We start from the raw sequence: 26,735 nt of genomic DNA, 5'->3' as shown, positions 1-26,735 counted from the left end.
AGTACACAAAAGTTGTATTTTATAATGCTCATGGTCTTCACTCAAGGCTCACATCCTACATTCCTAACTATTATTTTAAGCCTGTCTCCCCAAGGTTACTTACCTGTGAAACATATCTTAGCAGAATGTCAGGTCCAGTCTCTAAGAGAAGATGATGTCTAGAATGTTAGGATTCTAGGAGACATGCTCTAGACACAGGGCAGATCAAGCTGGTATATCTCCAGGTGGACATAGCAAAGCACTTTTCTAGGTCTTTGCTTGCCTGAAGACCAGAGTGTGAAGCTAGCCACACTGGTCAGCCATTGAGGCCAAGCAGTGGTGGCACACACCTTTTATCTTAGCAGCCACAATAGTTTGCCATAGAGGCCAGGTGGTGATGGTGCATGACTTTAATCCCAGCCCTTGGCAGGCAGAGTCAGACAGATGTCTATGAGTTCAAGCCTACCCTGGGGTACATGAGGTTGATCCAGTCTAAAAGAGAAACAGAGCTCACACCTCTGATCCCGGCACTTGTGATCAGATGACTTTAGTGCAGTGCAGTGTTTCTGCCTGAGACAGTCAGTCATTTTGTTTTCTTATCTGATTCTTTTGTTTGTTTGTTTGTTTTCGAGACAGGGTTTCCTTGTAGTTTCTAGAGCCTGTCCTGGAACTAGCTCTTGTAGACCAGGCTGGCCTCGAACTCAGAGATCCGCCTGCCTCTGCCTCCCGAGTGCTGGGATTAAAGGTGTGCGCCACCACCGCCCGGCGTTATCTGATTCTTGTGTGTCTCTTCTTGATCTCTGAAGAGCCTGTGTGTCAGGTAAAAGGTACCTTCAGTTCACCTGACCTCATAGTGAAGCCACAGAACAAACATCTCCTTTTGTGTCCTTACATCTCTTTAAAATTGCTAATATTCTGCGCACCATTCCACCTGTGGGACAGGGAATCCCTCCACTCCACCTTGAGGAAGGGCTGTGAAAGCTGTTCCCACAGCACCCGGGAGGAAGAAGCAGACGAGCCTGTGGAGTGCAGGAAGACAGCGGGATTAGCTATTGGAGCCAAGGGCAAGAGTTATTGAAATGAAAATATCTGCCTGTCTGGAAAAGCCTGGGTCTGGGGTGGAAGGTTGGCTGAGGAATCAACTTGCGCTGTGTCTTTAAGCACAGGGTAACCCTAAGGGCGGGGCTCTTGTCACTCAAGCCTCACCAACCAATCAGTGCCCCCAGGCCGAACTGCCAGTCAGAAGTCGTGCAGGGCTCTTCCGTGGCCGCCGCCGCTCCTTTTGGGCTGCAGAGAAGCTGGGGCCCGTGTTTTCTTTCGCCTTTTGTGCTGCGAGCGCCGCTGCAGGAAGCTGTGAGAGAGCCGCGGGCGAGCCGGGAAGCCACGACATGGTGAGCGAGGGGCTGCTGTCCTCAGATGGGGAAGATCGGATGCGGAGATCCAGGATCCAGCGTGGCGGGTCCTCCTCAGGGCCGGGTGGGAATCTGCAGTCATATTCCGTGTCCTGTGAACTCCCATTCTGTCCCTGCTGCTCCCTGGACCCAGGCACAGTCCGGTGAATAACTTTGCTCTGTGGGCTGCAGCCGTGCAGAGCGATGGGCGCAGGGAGCTTTGTGTGGAACCGTGTTTGGAGTCAACAAAACGCGCTTTTGGTGCAGCCATGGAAAGCAGGTTGAATCACTTAGAGAGGCCTGGTTTCCCCAGTATCTTCTAGATATTCAGTACTTTGCGTTTAACCTGTACATGTAAGGCTCATTTACAGTTAATTTTGTGGAGGTTGTAAAAGGCATCTCGTGTGTTGGGTAGCGCTCCACCAGTTAGCTGTGATGTCGAAGAGTAGGATTGGTAACATAGAGGATTTAATCGTCATTAGAGCTAGTAAACCTCAAAAAGCAGGAAATAACTGAGGAAGGGTGCATCTAAAACACCCCAAAGCTAAGTATATGCCAACCAGGCCTGGTAGAGATGAGCATTCTAGGGTATATAATTGTTTTTTAACAGGATTGTCCAGACATTTGGCTCTAAACCGTTACAAAGGAGACACTCCTGACTGTCAATCAGCCTCTAGGCCCAGTCCCACATGAAAGAACAGGCTTCTAACAAGGAGGCGGCACTCCAGGGTGAAAACCTACCTTATGGCCTCATGTGCCTTGAAATTCCAGTTTTCTAGATGAGAAAGGCATAGCTCTGAGAGAGGGGCAGTATGACACCAGGTGACAATTTGAAAAGTAAAACACTGTTAGTTGTGTGGAGTGATTTCTCCCTGGGAAGACGTAGTAATTCTAGAGCAGCTGCATTAGCAGCCTTTCTCTGCTGGTGACTCGGGTGCCTTGATTTCAGACTTGCACTCCAGGGCGATGACTTTGTTGTCCTCTGTTACATCTCCAAAGTTCTTAAATGATTGCACCACCTCAGAATTTTAAAATTATCCATTTGAGTCATGGAGTCGGGGTTGACTGTCCATTGCAGTTAAAGGAAAAGGATTTCCACGTGGAGCCTTCGGACTGGAATAGGAGGAATAGTTTACTGGGTACACCACAGGGGGAAACAGGGCAGGCAGTCAGCTGCTGGAGTCACCAGTATGGAAAAGGCCCTGAACACTTAGGAGGAGTTAATCTGTAATTTCCCAGCAAGTATTAACGCGAATCACGTGAATAAATACATTTTAGAATGGTGGGTGTACAGTTTGAGAAAGTTGCCTTGGGGATGAATATTGAATGTACTCATAAAGACATTCCTCCTAGTTTCAGGATTCTCTAATTTCAATTTTCTGCAAGACTACTTTTTTATCATTATTATTATTATTATTATTATTATTATTATTAATTTGTCATGAGTTCTCCCTGAACTTCGAAAGCAATGAAGCCATCATCCAGCCTTCTGGCAAAAGGGAAATCTATCATTATGTTGGTTTGTTTTTTAATCTCCCTGCATTTCTCTCCTGTCCTCTGAAGAAACTGTGACTCACAGGTAGAAAGTTCCTTCAGTTCACCTGAGCTCAGCGTGTAGCCACAGAAGAAACATCTTCTTTTGTGTTCTTAAATCTCTTGAAATTGTTAATATTGTGGGTACCCTTCCACTCATGGGACAGGGAATCACTCCACTCAAACAATGAGGAAAGGGCTGGGCAAGCTAGTCACATTGTGTCCGGGAGGAAGGGGAAGTGCCTCCTGAGTGCAGGAAGATAGCAGGCTTACCTTGAGGCAAAGAATACTGAATTGTCCTGTTCAGATTTAGTCCTCCTTCACACACACAGGTAAGTCAGCCCAGAGGATTGAGAAACAGGCCATTGGCTGTAACTGTGTCAAGTTACAGTTGTCAGCAGCCAATATGTTTATATAGTCAAGATTAATCAGTCACTTAATGGCCTTTCCTCTACTAGGGAAGGACCTACTCCTTTTCAAAGTCAATATAACTAATTTTTTAAATCTTTAAAATACACTTTTTATTATTTTAAAAGTCACTTAAATTGGTATCATTTTTAACATAATTTCATTTCTTTTGCTCAAATGCTATTGATTTGTTCATTTCTGTTTTTTTTTACTTTTTCCTATTTTTTTCCCTCTGAGACAGTGTGTGTGTGTGTGTGTGTGTGTGTGTGTGTGTGTGTGTGTGTGTGTGTGTAACAGTCCTAGCTGTCTTGGAACTAGCTCTTGTAGACCAGGCCGACCTTGAACTCACAGAGATCTGCCTGCTTCTACTCCCAAGTGCTTGGATTGAAAGTGCTTGCCATCACTGCCTGGCTTCGTTTATTTCTGTTTAGAGCAATATCTCCTGTTGCCCAGGCTTGCCTGGCACCGTGAAGTCGAGAATTGCTTGGAACACCTAACCCTTTCACTGCTGCTCAGTCCTAGGAAGACTGCCACTCATTCCAGCCTGGCCCTTGATTGGTCAATGAGAAGGATAACAGACCAGTGTATGAGAGTCCTCCAGTCTCTCTGATTTTTTTATTGGTGAGTTACAAATGATAAGGACTTGTATAAGACTTGAGTTTATTGATCACCTTTGAATCTGATGTAGTCACAGCCCAGAAAGGGAATGGCAAGAAAGAGCGTGAGAACTTTCCTGCTTTGGCAGTAGTTGATATTAACAGTGTGGAATCAGGTAATCAATTTTAGATGCTTCTAAAATGTCCTGTGTGTCCATTTCTTGATGCAAAATTTAAAGGTCATAAATTCTCTTTCTGTGGTCAGTTCGTCACTATAGTACCCATCTGTGTTTGACAGAGTCGGACCCTCAGTGAGGAGAGTTGAGAGTTCATTGTATGCAGTGGTGAAGATGAAGGCGGGTTGAATTTGAGATCACAGGATGTGGAGATCCCATACCATGAGACTTCTGCCATTGAGAGCTGCGTATGGGGGTTGGAAGTAGCAAAAGACAGAGATTTGTGAGAAGTTATAGGCATAGAGCTATCTATGCCCTTTGAAAATGAAGCCCCATTGCCTGAGACGGAGTCACAGAATTTGGCATTGGCCCTGTATAGGTTTAGTCTTTCCTTGGTCCAGTCGTCCCTCGCTTGTGCATATTCCTCTCCTTTATTTTTTATTTGTTCCTTTCTCATCTCAACTGCAATGTCTACTCATTCCACTCCTCTCAGTCCTCTACCATTTCCCTTTAGAAAAGAGGAGGTCTCTCATCGATAGCCACTAAATATGGTGTCTTAGTTAGGGATTCTATTGCTGTGATGAAAAACCATAACCAAAAAACAACATGGGGAGAAAAGGGTTTATTTAGATTGCACTTTCAGATTGATGTTTACTGTTTTTTTTTGTTTGTTTGTTTGTTTGTTTTTTTTTGTTTTTTGTTTTTTGTTTTTTCGAGACAGGGTTTCCCTGTAGTTTCTAGAGCCTGTCCTGGAGCTAGCTCTTGTAGACCAGGCTGGCCTCGAACTCAGAGATCCGCCTGCCTCTGCCTCCCGAGTGCTGGGATTAAAGGCGTGCGCCACCACCGCCCGGCCGTGATGTTTACTGTTAAAGGATGTCAGAACCGAAACTCAACCAGGGCAGAATCCTGGAGACAGGAGCTGATGCAGATGCCATGGGGGAGTGCTGCTTATTGGCTTGCTTCAAATGACTTGCTCAGCTTCCCTTCTTATTGAACCCAGGGCCACCAGCACAGGGATAGCACCTCTCTCAATGAGCTAGACCATCCTCCATTGATTAATAATTGAAAATATGCCTCACTGATGGATCTCATGGAGGCATTTCATCAATTGAGGCGCCCTCTTTTCTGATGCCTCTAGCTTGGTGTCAAGTAGACACACAAAACCAGCCCATACCCATGGTATAACAAAGTATAATAAGACTGCTCAAACCATCCTATCAAGGCTGGATAAGGCAGCCCAGTTTGAAGACAAGGGTCCCAAGAGCAAGTAAATGAGTCAAGAACACTCCCCCACAAACACCCATTTTTAGAGTCCTACAAAAAGACCAAGGTGAGTAATCAGAACATATATGCAAAGTTAGTAGCACAGACTCTTAAAGGATCCGTGATTGCTATTTCAGTCTGTGCGAGCACCTATGACACTTAGTTATTCTATTCTGTGAGCTGTGTTCTCTTGGTGTTCTCAATCCCTCTGGCTGCCGTCGTTCTTCCTCCCCTTATATGCAGGGGTTCCTGAACTCCTCCTAACATTTGCCTCTGGGTCTCTCTATCTGTTCCCATCATTTTCTGGATTAAGCTTGTCTAGATAAAATTGGACTAGGTACCATCCTATGAGTATAGCAGAATTTCACTGCTTTTTTTTTTTTCTCGTCTTGTTTCATTGTATCCTTGATTGAGGGACTTCTAGGTCGTTTCCAGTTTCTGTCTATTAGAAATAAAGTTGCTATGAACATAGTTGAACAGGTGTCCTTTTGGTAGGATGGATCATCCTTTGGGTATATGCCAAAGAGTACTATAGCAGCATTTTGGGGTAGATCTATTCCCAAATTTCTGAGGAACTGCTGTTTTAATTTCCGTAGCACCCATACAAGTTTGTAAAATTATTTCCCAAGGAGGAACCAGAGTTATGTGGTTAAAATGATGCTCAGCTCATGCCAATCTGAAGTTTATGAGTTTTGCAGCGACTTGAAATTTGTAGGCCAGCTCTTACTATCCTGAATGAAATTTTGTTTTGTTTTGTTTTTTGTTAGCTAGCCCAGACTGGCCAGCAATTCTTGGCAGTTTCCCTCCCAGCTTCTGAGTGCTGAGGATATATGTCATGTAGTCCCGTGACTAGTTAAACGTTTGTGTCAGATCTTACGAGCTGGGTTCACTGCCTCTTGTAGAGTTAGAGAAAGTGGGTTCACCAATGAGAACTGTATAACCAAGGCTGCAGAGACTGGGGGCATTTGCTCACCTCCATTGTGACATCCACACATTGTCAGGGGCTGATATGGAGGATTTAGAAGCAAAATCTCAACAACTGTGGATAATGGTAACCAAATCTGCATGCTTGTCAGGACTGCAAGAAGACTTTCCTACAGCCTCCTCAACACCATCTGAGTTACTCTGAAGCAGTTAGGAGATGGTGCCTAGAGAGTGGAATTCTAAATTAAACAGGTTTGATGTAGCTATTTATAATCTGCAACTCTAAAGACTTTCACAGAAGGAAGAACTCTCTCCTTGGCATGATGAGGAGTCTTCACATTAGAGGGATTATTTGCTAGTATAGGTATTTGTGGAGACTCAAAAATGTGGGTCTGTTTCCACCTTATCTGCCGGTCAGAGAGTTTGAGATTGCTTAAATGGTTGACAAGCTTGGTTGCGTGTCCCAACTCAGGATGTGATTGCCTGATTGTTTTGCAATTTAAATAGCTCATAAAAGCAGGTCTATGCCAATAAGGCAGGTGGTCGGGATATGCGAATATACACTGCCTTCAAGATAGACCTCCTATCTTGCTAATGATTTGATGTCTCAGAGTGTTAGAGTGGTTGACTGTTTGAATTGTCCTTTGTATCAGGTTAATAAAGTCTTTTGTTACATTCTCACTCCCCCCCTTTACATTGGGTATAAAAGTTATAGAAAAATACACGTGGACAGTTTCAGTCGCTGAAATGCCCTCCTGTTGTTATTCTATGGCTTCTGTTCTGTAATTTCACGTGTCTCGCTATTCTTTACTTATATTTTTGAAGTCCCATGCCCCGCATCCTGGTGTTTTTGTTGAGGTCCGTCCTCTACAGGTATTCTGTATTTTTTAAGTTTAAGAACTTCCCTGTCACCTGCCCATACCAATGGGCGGTTTTATAATTTGTAGGCATCTTCACTGCCAACTTTGGCCTGAGGCAAAGACATCTAGCTAATGTTTAGCAATTATCAAGTTTCAAACTAGTGTAAGTATCTTCATAGACCAGTGGATATTGTTTATTTGAGCTATTGTAGCTGCTCTTTCTTTAGATAGAATTAAGCACTAAAATCCCCTACCTCATGAAGTTGATCTAGGATAGTTTATTAAAAATCTTGAGTTTGAGCTGGGTGGTGGTGGCGCACGCCTTTAATCCCAGTACTTGGGAGGCAGAGGCAGGCGGATCTCTGTGAGTTTGTGACCAGCCTGGTCTACAAGAGCTAGTTCCAGGACAGGCTCCAAAGCTACGGAGAAACCATGTCTCAAAAGAGAGAGAGAGAGAGAGAGAGAGAGAGAGAGAGAGAGAGAGAGAGAGAGAGAGAGAGAGAGAGAGAGAGAAAGAGAGAGAGAGAAAGAGAGAGGAAGAAAAAAGAAATCTTGAGTTTGTTCTTGTATGTTTGAAAAAACAATCACACAAGACAGTATATTTACTGGCTTTAGGTGGCAGCAATTATTTTATAAAGTTTATTTACATGTATTTGTGAGATCTTGAGATACTCATCAGCTCCAATCAACTTTGCTGTACAAGCACAATAAATTTGATCCTGGAAACACATGACAGAAAGAAAGAAGTCTTGAACGTTTTCCATTGGCCAGGACCCATGAGGCACAGCATGTGCCTGCATTCACACATCAAAAATAACACACATCACAAACCTCTCTCTCTCTCACACACACACACACACATACAAGTACACATACACAAGTGCACACACATCACACACCTCTCTCACACATACAAATACACATACACAAATGCACACATATCACACACCTGTCTCCCACATACAGATACACGTACACAAATGCACACACATCACACACCTCTCTCTCTCCCACATACAAATACACGTACACAAATGCACACACATCACACACACAAACATACAAACACACATACCCATACAGACACATACACACAAACTCATACATCCACAAAGAAAATTCTCAAAAATAATATTGGTCTTTAGAAAACACTTAAGATCTGTGTGGCGAATAAATTAACACAGGACTGAAATTTTTGTTTAATTTGTTAAATTTTATTTATATGACATAATACTATGTTCTGAAATGTTCTGATATCGTACAACTAGTCTGTTTGGGTAGCCATAATAGAAATATTTGCAAAGTATGATACTTGGAATTCTTGACTACTATGAAGAGAGGATGAATAAAATATTTTTGCATTTAATACTAGTGACTTAATCATTTTTATTCCTCAATAACTTAAAAAGGCTGTGCCTGTTGGGCACACTCAAATTTTAAAAGCCTTGAGGGTTACGTAATAAAGATCTTTAATATTTTGATGTAATAATAAAAGACTTTGCTTTGATTTGGTTTGGTGTTTTGATACATTGTTTCTATACAGTCCTGGCTGTCCTAGATCTTGCTGTGTAAACCAGGCTGGCCTTCAACTCACAGACAGGTCCTTCTTTCTCTGATTCTTTGATACTATCTCAATATGAATCTTTGGTTGATGATTAGGGCAGACTGACTTCAAGCTCAGAGATTTGCTTGCCTCTGGATCCAGGGCCCTAGGTCTAAAGCATGTGCCACAACACCTGGCTGAGATCTTTTTTTATATGACTCAGCTTTCCTTCTACAAAGCTTATTTACTTGTACAATTGTGATGTTTTTGCATATTTAGATTCTCCATTATTCTAGATAATTTTCATGTTGGGGGTGTAATCCCGGCAGGGCTCATGTTAGGGAGGTGCCCTACCACTGAGCTGCTTCCTTCCTTAGAAATACATGTTTGATGTTTGAAAATATTTTTTCTTTGGTCTTATTTTAGTAAATAAATCAAGTGCTTTGCTCAGTAAATCTTTTGCATTAGTTTTTATTCCATGTGTGGTTTTCTTACAGTAGGATAATTGTGTCGTTAGAGGGCTTCATTTATTAGTTTCTAAGGCATTTTTGTTTTGTATATCCTATCTTTGAAGAAAGACTCAAGCTTTTCTTGTGGATACTATTTACACTGAGTCTAAGGAAGTGTCTTTTTGTCACAAAGCTTAATGTATTACCTAAATTCCATTTACCCTGTTTTAAATTTTTTAATTAATGTATTAACTAATATCTTTGAGCTAATTTCTTGGATAGCTCTCCTGGAATTTTCCTGTGTATTATCTGACATGCCATTGGTTGAAAATTTAAGCACAATAAGAAACAAGCAAGGGGCTGGAGAGATGGCTCAGTGGTTAAGAGCATTGCCTGCTCTTCCAAAGGTCCTGAGTTCAATTCCCAGCAACCACATGGTGGCTCACAACCATCTGTAATGAGGTCTGGTGCCCTCTTCTGGCCTGAAGACATACACACAAACAGAATATTGTATACATAATAAATAAATAAATATTTTTTAAAAAAAAGAAACAAGCAATTTAGAACAAAATGTGGTACACCAACAGTTATTATGTTTCCGGGTAAAATATGGAGTGTTGTCTTTTGGAGTAATGTTGACGATATTAAGACTTTAGGTGGCAAAGGCCATAGAAAGCTGCACACAGAGCTTGATCAGCTACTTTTGAAGGGCTAGGGATAAGGAGGTGTTGAAAGTAGCACAGATAGTGAGACTCGACGACGTCATAGCATTTCAGCGGGAAACAGACGCCGTGAAAATTTTACTAGAGGTCATTAGTATAATGTTTTTTTTTCCTCAAATCATCCTTGTTTTTTCCATTCCCTGAGAAACTGAGTAAGGCCAAATTAAAAGTAATTGATTGATGTACTTGACAAAGTATTGATTTTGTTGGGTGTTTATTGCTGATGAATCAACCAGGTCCACAGTTGAAAGGAAATATGTGGTACAGAAAGAAAGAAAGAAAGAAAGAAAGAAAGAAAGAAAGAAAGAAAGAAAGAAAGAAAGAAAGAAAGAGGAAAACAGCATAGATAATTTCAAATGACCTTCTTGGGGTAAAGTAGAGGCAGAAAATTTCAAGAAGGTTAACACACCCGTAAAGGGAAGGCCCTTTTTGGTCTGAAGCCTAGTAAGGTATCCTAAGGGTAAGACTCCATCCATTTAAGCCTTCAATTTATGGGAGGAATAGGCAACTTGGTTCCTGTTCCCAAGAAGCAACTTCATACAGAGCCTGCGGCAACTCTAGTCCAAGCATGGAGGCATGCATCCCTAACTCTGGTCCAAGCATGGAGGCATGCATCCCTAACTCTGGTCCAAGCATGGAGGCATGCATCCCTAACTCTGGTCCAAGCATGGAGGCAGGCATCCCTAACTCTGGTCCAAGCATGGAGGCATGCATCCCTAACTCTGGTCCAAGCATGGAGGCAGGCATCCCTAACTCTGGTCCAAGCATGGAGGCATGCATCCCTAACTCTGGTCCAAGCATGGAGGCATGCATCCCTAACTCTGGTCCAAGCATGGAGGCATGCATCCCTATATAGAAGCCAAATTTGGGGGGGGAAACCCTTGTTCTGCATAAAAGAAAGATATAAAATTTATAGGTCCTATTTCTACCTCTGTAGTTTTATTAAGTTCAGCCCTTTTGCACATATCTATGTTTGGCAGAGTTAAAAAAAAATTCAGTGAGGAGACTGTGAGAGTTCCTCGCGTGAATCTGTGGAGATGAAGGCAGGGTTGTATTATGTTGAGATGATGGGATATTGAGATACCCAAGCTATGAGACATCTGCTATGGAGAGCTGCATACAGGGAGTAGAAGTAGCAAAGGAGAGACATGTCAGAAAATCTGTACTGTGATCAATGTGATTTTACCTTGTGGCATGAGTCCTAATAGGTTCTAATAATAACCGCCTGGAGTGAGATTATGAGTAAATGCTGAAGGATCAGCGAGGCAAAGGACCCCGTCACAGTCGCCCTTTACCTAGCTGGCTCCTCCGCTGAAGAGAGAGGAGTCCTGTCTCCTCTCGCTGCCCAGCCGAGTTGCTTCCTTTCTCTTTTTTTTTTTTTTTTTTTGGTTTTTCGAGACAGGGTTTCTCTGCAGCTTTAGAGCCTGTCCTGGAACTAGCTCTTGTAGACCAGGCTGGTCTCGAACTCACAGAGATCCGCCTGCCTCTGCCTCCCGAGTGCTGGGATTAAAGGCCTGCGCCACCACCACCCAGCTGAGTCGCTTCCTTTCTGTTTGCACATTCTTCCAGACTGCTTTGGTCAACGAGTGGGTAGCTACACCCTCCGATCTTCAGGCAAGCTTTATTTGTTAGAATACAAATGATATATCACCACATTTCCCCTTTTTTGTCTTAAAATAAAAAACAAAGGTCATAAATAATATTAGAAAGTCTATACACAATAAGTACAATAATTATACACTATATAATTATACGTTATATGTGTGTATGTATATATACATATATATAAACAATAAATACATCAATAATGTCTGGTATATAGTAATTGACAAATTTAGTGAAAATACTCCATATCCTATCTTGGTAAGTCCAAAATTTGTACCTATTTCACTTTCTGTTCTAACTTGCACTACCAAAACTGTCTTTCAGTGTCTGTCAACCTTACATTCTTTATACCTCTTTAGTGAATTTCTTTGCTGAATCTGGTAACAAGGAAAAGTATAACTATAAAGTCTTCAGCTCTGTCAGAGGCTAAAGAAGGAAATGCTATTACTCAAGTAAGCTGGAAATGCAAGCAAGCGACATCCAAAAAAATGTGAAAAATGACAGGAACAGTTGGCTACATGGACAGTCACCTGTAGGTGGTGGCTGCTTGTCGATTTTCCGGCCTCCCAGACTCAAAATAATCATACAGAACATATATTTATTACAGTATTGTTTGACCAATAGCTTAAGTTTCTTATGAACTAACTCTTACATCTTAAATTAGCCCACCTCTATTATTCTGTGTATTTACCACGAGGCTCCTGGTTAACTGGCAAGGTTCTGACTGGTGGCTGGTGTCTTTCTCCTTCAGACTACCTACTCTCTCTGTATAGCAGATTCCCCACCTGGTTATATTGTGCCCTGCTATAGGCCCAAAATAGCCTCTTTATTAACCAATGGTAATAAAATATATTTACAGCATGCAGAGGGGAATCCCACATCAGTGACCCAAGGTTCCTCTGCAATGTTGGGTCACCCATCTTCGACCTACAGGCCTTGCATATGGGACAGATGTTTCTGTGAAGCAGGTATTCTAAAGACCTTTCGTACCTTCTTAAATGCCATATGCTCAGATCTGTGTAGTATTTGAAGACAACCTGTCTATCTAAAATATATCTCTGTTTGATCTTGAATACATACTTAATATGCCTATCAGTTCAATTGTAATAAGAGACTAATTGCTAACATGCATTTCCTTATTGTCCTAAATAGTTGGTAATCATAACTTTCAAGGGCTAAAAATATACATTGTTAAATGACTTGCATAGTAACAAATCCTTGAATAACCCTAGAAATGTATATACCGTGTGTTCTGAAGAAAACCTTCAAATTTATATCAATATACAAAAAAATCCAAGGCAGCCGGGCGGTGGTGGCGCACGCCTTTAATCCCAGCACTCGGGAGGCAGAGGTAGGCGGATCTCTGTGAGTTCGAGACCAGCCTGGTCTACAAGAGCTAGTTCCAGGACAGGCTCCAAAGCCACAGAGAAACCCTGTCTTGAAAAACCAAAAAAAAAAAAAAAATCCAAGGCAATGTAAAATATTGAAAAGAAGTAGTTGCTTTTTTGTTTGAAAGGTAGATTCACTAATCTCCCTTTTATCCTATATCCATATCCCCTTTGTTTTCAGAGTAGATCCAATAATCTATCTTTATATCCTATTATATCTATTTCCCCATTTTTCTTTTGAAAACAAGAACTCTGAATCTAAAGTCCTTTTTTCAATTTTTTTTTTCCTTACAGTTACCAATAACAACTTGTAACCAGCCCCCATAAACAATGAGAAATATCCATAACCCACTAAATGACCAAAAACCACCCACTCCCATCTCTGGGGATGTTGGCATGGTGTCCTCAAAATTACTTCCTGTTGCCTGGGGGTGACAGCGTCTTTCAGTGATCCCGAAAAGTAAAATTTGAGTTGTCAATACTAAGTGAAGTAGCTGTGTAATAGAAAGTCCAGGGCTTGTCTCAATTCCTAGGTCGAGTAGTTTGAGTCAGGATTATCTCAGGTAGCCACTTCAAAATTGTCCTGAGCAGTTTGTAGTCCAAAGTCAATGTTTAGGTGGTGTTTTTCGGCTTAGTGTGGTTATCATAGTCCTGGTGGAATCATCAGTGTGGGGCCCATCCTCCTTTTGGAACCTTCAGAAGTTATTGTTATACATGGTCATGGTTCACTGCAGGAAACATGAATATTTTAAATATTTCATGCAGCAGATCTCAAAGAGGTTAAAGGATCAATATTTGTTATATATATCCAGAGTACAAAAATGTAATTCCTACTTTCCTGATAGGAACTCAAAGCTGAAACCGTGTACAGGAATCTAGATGAAGCCTTTTAAAGAATTAGTTAGTACTGCATTTGATCTCAAGAAAAGCTGGTAAGAAGTCAAAAAATTTAAAGGAGGGCTGGAGAGATGGTTCAGCGATTAAGAGCACTGGCTGCTCTTCCAAAGGTCCTGAGTTCAATTCCCAGTAACCACATGGTGGCTCACAACCATCTGTAATGAGGTCTGGTGCCCTCTTCTGACCTGCAGACATACATGCAGGCAGAACATTGCATACATAATAAAGAAATAAATCTTTTTTTAAAAAAATTAAAGGGTTGAGAGTAGTGGCAATACAATAGTCTTTTTTTTGTATTTTTCCTTAATTGTTTTTCTTCTGTCCCATTCCACACGCCTCTTCTGACAGGAGACAGAGATTTTGGATTTTAACAAACATGCTAGGGTTTAAGGAAGGAGAGAGAGGAACACTCCAAATCCAAAGCCACATTTAATTTATGAGAATCATTGTAGTAACTAAGTGCATTTTCTTTATGGATGCCCATTAATTAGCCTATAGTGACCTGGATCAGTATGTAGTTTATTAGATATAAAACCTCCCAGATAGTGATGACTTTGAACACTTGTCTCTTTGGTGACTTTTTTTCAGTTGCCTGTGAAACTTTTATTAAGAAGAGACTTTACGGATGGTTTTCCTCATTGGGGATGTGATATGAGTCTCTATATCCTCAGCCCGTTTCCTGTTCTTTGTGTCTCCTGCGTTGTAGTTGAACCTACTTAGGCAGCTTCCTTCTTGTGCTGCCGTGCCTTCACCACCATTAAAGACTCTATCACTAAATCACATGACATGCGGTCGAAGCAACTGCTGTTCAGTGCTAACCCAGTTTCCTACCCTTCTGTTTTGTAATAATTTGTCTGTGAAAATAGCGTTCTTATTCATAGCCCTGGCTCTCCCAAAAGTAGCTCTGTCCACCTGTCTGGTGTCAAGAGTGGCCTCAAACTCAGAGATCCCCTTGACTCCATATTCCAAGTGCAGGGATTAAAAGAGGGCCAACAATCCCGGCTTTTGTGTTTTCATATTATTGTGCTGTGCCTGGAGTGAAGGGTTTTGACCATGACAAGTGTATGCTGTTGTTCTGAGATTCACTTACACCTTAAATTTTAAAATTCGGCAGAGGATATCATTCGGTTTCCCAGGATGGCAGGGATTCATGACATTAATACTGTCCGAGCCTTCTGATTCACTAGATTGCATGTACATCACCTTCTTCTTGCCTGTTGGGTTTCTTTGAATTTTTTAATAAAAATGCATGTTTTACCTGTAAGTATGTAAGTGCAGAACATGGGTACCTGGTCCTCACGTGATCAAAAGATGTTCTCAAAAACCCTGAACTTGGAGAAATGGATAGTTGTGTTCTCTGAGGTAAAAACTGGGAATTTAGCCCAACTATATGTAAGACCACCAAGAACACTTTACTAATGAAATATTCCTTCTACTCTGTGTTGATTATTTATGATCAGCATTGAATTTGCTAAGGTTTTCATTTGTGTATTCGTAACTGTTTAAACAGTCAGTGTCTTGTGGTGATATCTCATTGACGTTACAGTTTAAACTGGGCCACTGGGTCTCTGGAAGATGAGTACAGATCTCTTCATAGTAACATCAATAGGAGCCTCTGAGTTCCTTCTGTTTTTTTGTTTGACCGAATTTTGCCTGAGAGACAGGGTCTTAAATGTACTTCTGGTTGTGCTGGATCTGACACATAGACTAGGCTGCCGTTCATTTCCAGGGCAGATGTTCTTCCCTCTGACTTCTGATTGCAGTGCTTAAATGTGTGAGTCAACATACCCAGCCTATGCATTTTATTTCTGTAGTTGATAATTGTTCATGCAGTTCCTCTCCTGTGTACTCTGTGCTGCTGATCTTTCTTACTTGTCTCTCTGTGTGTTTTTAATAGGCCTTTCTGTTGCAAGGTGTTATCCTATTTACAGGGTACAGAAATGAGAGGGGTTAAGCTCCTGTTCATTTTCCTTCCAACGTGACTTGGCGATTACATTGTAATGTCTGTATAATGGAATAAGTGTAGGGAGTACCAGAATTATATGACTATATTGTCAAAGAAGTGTACATTTACAATGTTGTCATTCTCATGCTTTCTATTGTACACATGTATGGGACATTTCAGAATGCAGTGACCTATGATGATGTGCATGTTGACTTTACTTGGGAAGAGTGGACATTGCTGGATCCTTCCCAGAGGAATCTCTACAAAGATGTGATGCTGGACACCTACAGGAACCTCACTATCATAGGTAAACCTGAATTTACCATCATGTTTTTAAAAAGGGGGACAATTGTTCTTTGATTTTTGATGTTCTTCTGTAATTTGATTGAGAAAGAAGAATGAGGTGAATAAATCAGACATGGTTCTAAGGTTCACTGAAGATAGTAATTTAAATTTTGCACACTTTCAATAATAAACCTTATATTTTCTGCTATATTGTAGGATACAGTTGGAAGGACCATAATATTGAAGAACATTGTCAAAATTCTAGAAGATATGAAAGGTAATTATCATGTGCAAACCTGATACAAATGTGCCTCTGAAGAAATTGTAATGTGTCCTGGAATTTTTACACAAAAGCAAACAGTGTTAATAAGCGCAGCTTCATGTGCATTGATGATTAAATTCCCATTAAATCATGTACCTCAGTTTCAAGTAGGTGAATTACATCTGTAAGTCATTCTTTTAACAAACAAGGAAACAAGGCCTTAACAGATACCACCATTTGAATCATAGCTAAATGAGAGCTATGCTGTAGAACTGCTCATCTATTTAGTTTCATATCACTTACATTAGGAAATGTATACATGTTGAAGAGGTGGTAAGTGCAGCTCTAAAGCCTTCTAGTAAGCAAACAGTCCATAGTAAATTAGTGTGACTAATTAGCTTGCTGTGACTGTGCTGAGTTTAGTGAGATGGCAGTTAGAGTCAAGAGCCAAGGGGCAGTTGTTATGGAGAAACGTTACTCTATACCACATCTATATCTGAATTTTTCTGTTTTTCTGCAAATACGTGAAAAATCTCATACACAAAGATTCTGTAAATGTGAACTCTTTAATAAAGTATCTTGCCATCACAGGTATCTTCAAAGGTAAAAACAACCTGAAGTGAAGGGGAACAACATGAGTGTAAACCCAGTAATAAAAACCTTAAGATCTTATTCCCCTTTATAGTTGGACTACATAGTAAAATTTATTCATATAGATATGAAGATTCAACTGTGGTTTGAACATGATAAATCTTTTTACATGTGTCAATTATCCTTGCAGGCCTGAAAGAAATCATACTGGAGAGAAACCTTCTGTATATACTCAATATGTTAAAGTCTTTGCTTATGACAGACATCTTCAAAGGCATGAAAGCACACATATTGGGGAGAAACTGTATGAAGTTAGTCTATGTGGTAGAGCCTGTGAACGTGATAGAAATCTTCAAATGAATGAAAGAGCACATACTGAAGAGAAACCCTATGAATATAGTCCATGGGGTAGAGCCTTTACTCTTCACAGTCGTCTCCGAAGGCATGAAAGGACACAAACTGAAGAGAAACCCTATGGATGTGATCAATGTGGTAAAGCCTTTGCACATCCTAGAAATCTTCAAATACATAAAAAAACACATAGTGGAGAGAAACCCTATAGATGTGATCAGTGTGGTAAAGCCTTTGCACATCATAGAAATCTTCAGTTACATAAAAGAACACATACCGGGGAGAAACCCTATGGATGTGATCAGTGTGGTAAAGCCTTTGCACATCATAGTAATCTTCAAATACATAAAAGAATACATACTGGAGAGAAGCCCTATGGATGTGATCAATGTGGTAAAGCCTTTGCACATCCTAGAAATCTTCAGGTACATAAAAGAACACATACTGGGGAGAAACCCTATGAATGCAATCAGTGTACTAAAGCCTTTGCACAGCAAAGTCATCTTAAATGCCATAAAAGAACACATACTGGAGAGAGACCGTATGAATGTAATCAATGTGGTAAAGCCTTTACATGTCACAGTAGTCTTCAAATACATAAAAGAATACATACTGGAGAGAAACCCTATGAATGTAACCAATGTGAAAAAGCATTTGGTGATTTCAAATCTTTTCAAATTCATAAAAGAAGCCATACTGGAGAGAAACCATATGAATGCAATCAATGTGGTAAAGCCTTTACACAACACACTAATCTTCAAACACATAGAAGAAGACATACTGGAGAGAAACCCTATGAATGTAGTCAATGTGGTAAAGCTTTTGCATGTCACAGTAGTCTTCAGATACATAAAAGAACACATACTGGAGAGAAACCCTATGAATGCAATCAGTGTGCTAAAACCTTTGCACAAATTGGTCACCTCCAAACACATAAAAGAACACATACTGGAGAGAAACCCTATGAATGTAATCAATGTGGTAAAGCCTTTACTTCTCACAATGCTCTTCAAATGCATAAAAGAACACATACTGGAGAGAAACCCTATGAATGTAATCAGTGTGGTAAAGCCTTTACACAACATGGTAATCTTCAAACACACAGAAGAAGACATACTGGAGAGAAACCCTACTAATATAGTCAATATCATAAAGCCTTTGAATGTCACACTAATCTTCAAATGTATACAGAACACATACTGGAGAGAATCCCTACCAACAGTGTGATAAAGCCTTTGCGTTGATCAGCAATCTTCGAACTTATCAGAAAAAGATGTACTGCAGATAAACCCTAAAAATATAGTCAGTGTGGCAAAATTTTGCAGTTTATACAGGAGTAAACCTTTTTGTGTGCAATCAATCTGTGAAAGCCTTTGCTTAATGCAATAGTCTTTGAGTGCCTATAAAATATTCTGAGAGTGTATTATTTGTAAAGTATTTGGTAAGCTCTCTATCCAACACATATTCTTACATAAAAGAGCATTTACTCTGGAAAAATTTGACAGTGTCAAGCATCTGTTCAAGATTTATGATGTCAATTTTTATATTGTTTGCCTCTGCAAATCATGGGGAAAAAAATCAGTTAAAGAATTTATGAAGCCCTATGTGAAGGGAAAAAGTTCGAGCCAAAAAACACACCCTCAGCAGAGAAGTGAGTCTCGAATCTGGGATGTCTGGAAGATGAAATGAGTATATGAACACAATATTCCGATGCAAGCTGACAGGCTATCAGCTGCAGGGCAAGTTCTTCTTCCTCTTCCTCTGCTCCTTCTTGCCCCGAGCTTCAAACCTCAGTCTTTTATTGTAAATTTTACACAAGGAGAATGATTCTTTTTTTTTCTTGCCACAGGTTAATCATTAACTGGACAAAGCAGTTCACAAGAAGTATAAAGATTCTTTGATATCAGAACACAATTGTTCATTATGACATTTTCCCGGTTCCCAAACCCCATGCCAGTCACTATATTCTTGATTCTTAGCTGAGTTAATCACAAAACAACTTCTGAGGATTTTACCTCCGAGGCTAACTGTAGTTTACAGAAGCATAGTTCAGTGGGTTTTACTCCATTGTCATAACTTTTCCATTGTTCCTCACAATTCCAATACATAACAATTTGATTTATAAGGCCATAGGCAGTCAGCCCTAAAGCCCTAGGTTCTTCAGGAACTTTGTTGATCATAACCAAGTTCTTTTCTGTTTCAGTATAATTCTTTTGCCAAGTTTTATAATCAGGTAAACAAAACAATTTCTGCATTTTCCCAAATTTCCCCAATTCTTACATCAGTCAGGTTTGTTTCCATAACGTGCTTTATAGATTTAATGCCTGCCCACTCTGTCTGATCAGAAAGACTCATATTATTGTACAGCACATCCATATTTTTGGAAGCTACTAGTGTGGAAAGAGAAAAAGAACACGAAGAACAAGTACACTAGCAGAATTGCCATAATCAGAATCATCTCAGATTCCATAATAGTGGTCCTTGGGGCACATAGATGTTTTCTCCTTGGTACTCAAGTAGCACGCTCATTTAGCTGCCATTAGGTTACCTGGAGGGAACTGCTTTCTGCATCTCAGGAACCGCACATGGAAGGGAGCTATGCTTTTCAATCTCTCAGCACAGGTCTGACAACAGAACCAGTGAAAGACACATTGAGCCTAAAATCAAAGTAAAAAACTCACACTCTACCCCTGACCTACTGCTGAGCTTGAAATCATCCAATCCCTGTGCAGGAAAACCAACCAATCCCTGAGCACAAAACCAACCAATCACAGCATGAAAGTCACCATATCCTGAGCTTGAAATTGAAATCCAATTCTTACCCTCGAAATATTCTTCCTGGAAAACTCTGCCTCTAAGGGGCCCCATATAATCTCCATGCCTAACAGAAGGCAGCTGCCATTTCTACTCTGCCAGAGGCAACCACTCTCCTGGATTCATACCTCCTAAATAAATCCTTTGAGCCAGATTTTGGTGGAGAACTTCCACTCAAGCAGAGCAGAAACCTTGCATGCAATCTCCCTAGTGGAGCAGAGCAGAGAAGCAAAGGATACCTCTGCTGAGAAACTCCATCACGGGAGCACAGCAAATGTGGCAACATTTCTTAGGTGAGAGAAGCAGAGAAGTAACAATTTGGGCCAGAGATAAGTAGAAATGAACATCTCTGCTGGGAAATTCCCTAGTGGAGCGGAGCAGAGAGGTGATGGGCATCACAGCTGTGATAGTCACTAGTGGAGCAGGGAAGTGATGGGCATCAAGTCTTCTGGGAAACTCCCTTAGGGGGTGGAGCAGTGTGGTGACGGGCATCTCTGCTGGGAAGTTCTATTGGCAGAGTGGAGTGGAGCCCAGCTCTAATGACTCAGAGGAGCAACATTGCCACAGCATGCTGGGGACCGTACCCCCATCAGAACACAGCTGCAGGTATGGCAGTCAGTATTGCTTTCTCCTCACAGCGTTAGGTACCCAGCTAGGGTAACATTTTTTTTTGTTTGTTTGTTTTTCGAGACAGGGTTTCTCTGCAGCTTTTTTAGAGCCTGTCCTGGAACTAGCTCTTGTAGACCAGGCTGGTCTCGAACTCACAGAGATCCGCCTGCCTCTGCCTCCCGAGTGCTGGAATTAAAGGCATGCGCCACCACCGCCCGGCTAGGGTAACATTTTTTGACAGTGCTGCAGGTAATTTGGATACTTTCCCTCCATTGCTTCAGTTGTAGTCTGACTTCCCAATATTCAGGATTCCTTTATCCTCACAGCTGTAGATACCTTTAATATCTTCCCTTTACAGTTGTAGGTATTGCCTGACTTCTGACAGAGTACCTTTCTCTTCAGAGCTGTACGTATCCAGGATACCTCCCTCCACAATTTCAGATATAGCCTGACTTCCCAGCAGTCAGGACACCTTTCTCCTCAGCTGTAGGTACCCAGGATAACGTCCTTTCACAGATACAGGTATAGCCTTCTTCGACAGTCATGGTACATTTTCCTCCAGACCTGTAACACTTGCGCTATGGGTATAAACACTTTTAGATTGTATATTTCTTCTTAATTATATGAAATAACTTATTCAGGTGTAAAATTTATGTATTATTGTATTGGTTTCTGTTCTGTTATTGTAATAAAGTGTCTTTTTCAACTTATAAACGAGTTTAATTTGGCCCTTGGTTCCAGAGGAATACATGATCACCATGAAAGTTGCATGGCAACAAAGTCTAGACATGGCAGCTAAAGCAGTGTGCTAAGAACTCACATCCTTAACCTGTAGCATGAAGCAGAGAATAGGAACTGGAAATGGTGTGTGGATATAAATTCTCTGAACCTACTCCCAGTGACATATTTTCTTCAGCAGGACAGCATTTCCTAAATCTTCCCAAATGATACCACCAATTTAGAAGGATTGATTTCTCTGAGTTGAAACTTACATGCTTGCTTCCTGTTACATGAACCAGTCCATGATGAAGAAAAACTCTATAAGTAAGCCATTAGATGCTGCAATGCCTGTGTTATGGGAATATATGCAGGAGAAAAAACTTTCATCTGTGAAAAATTATTGTTTAAGGAGTTAATTTAATTTTAATTACATGATGTCATGTGGGTATGTGAATGTTCGTGCTGGTTCCCGAGAATGTTAGACCCTTAGATCTTCTTAGAGCAAGAATTAGCAGGAAGTTGTGAAAAATCAGGCGTTGGTCCTGGGAATAAATTTTCTTAACTGCCCAGCTCTGCGTCTAACCCTGTCAATGTTTTAAAGCCTGTTTATATTATTTTGAAGTCAGGAAATAAGAACAAACTCACACAAGAGAAAAACCCTATTCATGTAAATATTTGTTAAGTAGTTTAGACATCACAGTAGTCTTCAGCAACCAGAGAAAGAAATATTGTTTTTTTTTAACTTTTTTTATCACACTCTTGAAGGAAGTAAATTAATTGCCATGTTCACTCAGGACTGATAATGCAGAGCACTGGATTTGTCCTTTCTATTTTGAAATACTAAAGTTTGCTCTATGTGCGACAAATCCTTTTAGTGAAAATTATTTTTGTGTTCCTTATATTTTTCTATGACTTTTATTCATCTTCTATTATCCTTTTACTCAGTGATTGGTACGTTTCTGCTGTAATATGTAGGATGAGACCCCATCATCTAAGGGGTCCATTGTGTATTTAAAAATCAGGCAGTATGTGGTCACACTATTCCAGTAAGGGTGTCTGTGAAGGGTGAAGTTCAGAAATTCTTTTGGTGTTCATGGTGTTAGACAGGTAGATAGGGCAGATGCCACACCTTGTGCCATAATCCATGTGGCAGGAAGTAGCTATTATTTTTCAGCATTGTATTGTGTGTGGTTATCACTCAGACTGGGTTTTCATAAGATCTCAAGGGTTAATGAGGGAATGTATAGCCATAGCCAATGGGAATCATTGTGTGTCAACACCCAGCAATACCATTCTCGGGCCTCTCTACCCAAAGGATGCATGCCCTTAGCACAAAAACATTTGCACAACTGTTCATTGCAGCATCATTTGTAACAGCCAGAACCTGGAAACAAGCTAGGTGTTCCGCACCCTAAGAATGGATAACAAAAATGTGGTACATTTACACAATGGAGCACTACTCAGCAATAAAAAACAATGACATCTTGAAATTTGCTTGTAAATAGATGGAACTAGAAAATACCATCCCGAGTGAGGTAATGCAGACCCAGATTGACAGACATAGTAAGTACTCACATAAGCGGATATTAGACATAAAGCAACGGGTTACCCATGAGCCCAGAGAATCTAAGTAACAAGGAATTTCCTAACAAAGACATGGATCCCCCTGGTAAGAGGAAACAGGAAAGAGCTCCTGAGCATGCGCACGCCCTGCCTTCTACAGGAGCTGCTGACTAGCTATGGGCCAGAGAACAAGAGAGGGAGGTGACCCTTGCTATGCCTCTCCTTTGAGAAGTTCTCTCAGGACCTAACGACCTGGAACTGACCCAATAAAAATGCACAGGAGGCTGGAGGCAGAGGCTACCAGGTTTATCTCCTCCAGGACTACAAAGAAGGTCAGTAAACCGGGCGGTGGTGGCGCACGCCTTTAATCCCAGCACTCGGGAGGCAGAGGCAGGCGGATCTCTGAGTTCGAGGCCAGCCTGGTCTACGAGAGCTAGTTCCAGGACAGGCTCTAGAAACTACAGGGAAACCCTGTCTCGAAAAACCAAAAAAAAAAAAAAAAAAAAAAAAAAAAAAAGGTCAGTAGACAAAAATGGACAATAAAGACAGACAAACGGGTACCAGTACCACATAAAACAGATCATAGTAACAGTCTAAACTCAGACCAAGACAAAGAGCGCTCATTCATTCACACACCTTTTTAAATCTCTAGACTCACACTCCCTTCCACAGGGAGCCTGGGGCACACATCCTTTACACATTTCAAAAACTGAAGCAGTTGCTGTTATTCTTCCTTTTTACCCCTAACATTTAGCCCCATGCTTGGTGACACTCTGTCAGAGCCCACTCTGGCAGAAATCAGCTGGGGGTTCCCTGGGAGGGGTCACTGAGGTTGGGGGAAAGATAGATGAAGAGAAATTAAGACAGAAATGTGGGATAGACCAGGAGGACCGAAGGCTAATATCAAACAGCCCCAAGTTCATTTTTCAGGCAGCATCTATACTACAGGCAAAAGGCAGAAAGAACAAAGAGCAGCACAGTCAGCTGACCACCTCCCTGCACTGTCCTTGGGAGGAAGCTCAAGCAGGAGCATCTCTATGAGTTCAAGCCTTCTCTGGGGTACATGAGGTTGATCCAGTCTAAAAGAGAAACTGAGCTCACGCCTTTGATCCAAGCACTTGTGATCACATGACTTTAATCCCAGAAGTAGGGAGGTGGAGACAGGAATACAGTGCAGTCTGTCTGTCTGAGGTAGTCAGTCTGGCAGTCAGTCTGAGGAGGCAGTCTGAGGACAGGATTGCCCCTTTGGCCTGAGCCTTAGTAGATGTAGATAAGAGTCTTGGTTGATTGCTTTGCTCCTCAATTTCAATTTTCCCCTTAATATCTGACTCCAGGTTTTGATTATTAAGACCTATTAGAGCTCAAGCTACAACTTCTGCTTTGCAGTACTAGTCATCTTCAATGCCTTAAGTCAGCTTTCAACAGTTCAGGTAGAGTGGGGTAAACTCTTTTAATGCAAGGATTGCTTTTCTACATTAAAAATCATCTAATTCATTTTGTATTGAAAACTTAATGCATACTTAGGTGTGTTTATTGCAATCCCACTAAGTTATGTTTGTTGGGTTGTGTTTTGCTCCTTTTCCACGCTGATATAAATTATTCTGACTTCTAAATGAGAGTCTCATGTGAATAGCAAAGCATATGCAGAGATGTTTAGCTGTTAAATACTAATTTCTTTCTATTTTTGATCTGATCATACCTCATGACTCCGAAGGATTAAGTCATTTTGAAGACAAGTATTCCTAAATCAAAAAAATAGAATGCTTGGCAATGAAATTAAAAAAAAAAACTAATCATCCACCTTCTCATCTGTAGAATGTATATCTAGACCCAGCAATAAAAATACTTGATAGACAAAAAAAAAATACTTGATAGACAATCTGTACCTCCACGTCTTTTTCCTGAGGACAGAAGATAGGATATGTAGGTGGGGCAAAGGTGTACGCAGGGTGACAGCCCCATCAACAAAGAAACAGCAAAGACAGAAGTGGGCTTTCTAAAAAAAAAAAAAAAAAAAAAAAAAAAAAAAAAAAAAAACTGACCGGGTGGTGGTGGCGCAAGCCTTTAATCCCAGCACTCGGGAGGCAGAGGCAGGCGGATCTCTGTGAGTTCGAGACCAGCCTGGTCTACAAGAGCTAGTTCCAGGACAGGCTCTAAAAAGCTGCAGAGAAACCCTGTCTCGAAAAATCCAAAAAAAAAAAAAAAAAAAAAAAACCAACTGAAGTTAATGTTGTTCTTGTGGAAGAGTCACTATCTAGTGCTTCCAAAGGAAAAACAAAATACACGGTAATTTCCACTAATTTAAAATGTACTATTCTATATGAACAAGCATAAATATTTCAAAAGAACATGTTCATTTAGCAAGACAACATTATTAACTTCCTCCCTAGGGTCTGAGAGTTCCCAAGCTTTGGGCCTGATTTACAATATGTGACATTAATTCCCACCTATGTAACAGAACTCAGATCTTACTGAAAACTGATTGGTTACATATGCCCTTAACCTTAGGGCCACTTTTATACTAATGTGTATTTTTGGTGTCTTGGTTGAACAGCACGTGTCTTAACTTGCATGGCCTGATAGCCAGGCTCTCTCTTCTATTCCTGTGATCTCTGAGTTTGCTTCTGGGGTGGTACCATGCTGGCTTGATTACCATGGCTCTGTGGCACAACTTGAAATCAAATATAGTGATATCTCTGGCATTAGCCTTTTTACTTTGGATTATCTTAGTTGCTCAGGTTAGGTTCTTGTGTACTTCTATATGAATATTAAAATTCTTCCTCCCATTTCTCTGAGGCATGCCACTGGAATTTCAACTGAAATTACATTGAATCTCTAGATTGCTTCTGGTAAAAATGTAATTCCTCACAATATTGAATTGTTCCAATTCATGACCACGAGTGATATTGCAAGTTCTAGTATCTTCTTGAGATTTTTTCATTTGGTGCCATTTTCTATTGTTAAAACAATCTTATTTTACATACCAATTTCAGTTCCCTATCCCTGCAATCCTCAGTTTTGGAAGTTGCTTATTTCTTTTTTACTTAGGTAATATTATATCCTTCTGGAGTCTTTAATGGAGTTGAAAAATAGATAGTTATAGTTTTCCTTAATTATGATAAAAGATAAAATAAATATAAATATTGTAACTGTAATTCTTGCTTGATAACTGTTTTGTTATATGTAACTTTACTATGTTAAAGTGAAAGCCTTTCTTTTTTGTTTCAACAGAAAAGGGGGAAATGGTGTAGGAGGTTTTTCTGTTTGTGTATTGCTTTCATTGGTTGAATAAAGAGATTGCCTTGGCCTTTAGATAGGGCAGCCCTTAAGTGGGTGGAGTAGACAGAACAGAAGGCTGGGAAGAAGGGGAGTGTGGCAGATGCCATGAGTCTCCGGCCTGAGACGGACGGACGTAGGTTAGAATCTCTCCCACTAAGCCATGATGTTGTAGTGACATACAGATTATTAGAAATGGGTTGAATCAAGATGTGAGAGGTAGCCAATAAGAGGCTAGAACTAATGGCCAGGCAGTGATTTAATTAATACAGTTTCTGTGTGATTATTTCAGGGGCTAAGCTAGCTGGGTGGTGGGACGCAGCCTGCTCCTCCTTACAACTGAAGTGCATCTGAGACATCCAGCCTCATGGACAGAGGAACTACTGGAGTCTTCAACTTCCCCTGGGTAGACGCCATTGTTGGACAAGCTGGCCCACAGCTTGTGAGACATTCTCATAAATCCACTTTCTACACGCATGGAGAGATAGATTTTTACCAGTCCTGCTCATGTAGCCAGCCCGAGTTGTGCAACCATGGTTTTTTTCACTTGCCCATTGATGGAGGTGAGCTGGCTAACATTCATAA

The 26,735-nt window shown here is 40.8% G+C and overlaps 1 protein-coding gene across 1 annotated transcript; it reads left to right on the top strand.

Annotated features, from left to right (window-relative positions):
• The first annotated feature begins 1,239 nt into the window (after positions 1 to 1,239).
• On the top strand, positions 1,240 to 18,667 carry LOC119801885 (zinc finger protein 431-like). Its single transcript, XM_038312624.1, has 4 exons — positions 1,240 to 1,370; positions 15,860 to 15,986; positions 16,181 to 16,241; positions 17,008 to 18,667. Exons 1-4 carry the CDS (start codon positions 1,368 to 1,370, stop codon positions 18,302 to 18,304), a joined length of 1,488 nt encoding a protein of 495 aa, XP_038168552.1. The 5' UTR covers positions 1,240 to 1,367; the 3' UTR covers positions 18,305 to 18,667.
• The last annotated feature ends 8,068 nt before the right edge of the window (positions 18,668 to 26,735 follow it).

This window comes from Arvicola amphibius, chromosome 15 (assembly GCF_903992535.2).
Source record: "Arvicola amphibius chromosome 15, mArvAmp1.2, whole genome shotgun sequence".
Classification (NCBI taxonomy): Eukaryota; Metazoa; Chordata; class Mammalia; order Rodentia; family Cricetidae; genus Arvicola; species Arvicola amphibius.
This window is presented reverse-complemented; position numbering and strand designations above follow the sequence as displayed.

Coding starts and splice junctions, on each gene's coding strand:
- LOC119801885 (XM_038312624.1), top strand. Junction 15,987..16,180: donor CAGGAACCTCACTATCATAG/GTAAACCTGAAT, acceptor GCTATATTGTAG/GATACAGTTGGAAGGACCAT. Junction 16,242..17,007: donor AATTCTAGAAGATATGAAAG/GTAATTATCATG, acceptor TTATCCTTGCAG/GCCTGAAAGAAATCATACTG.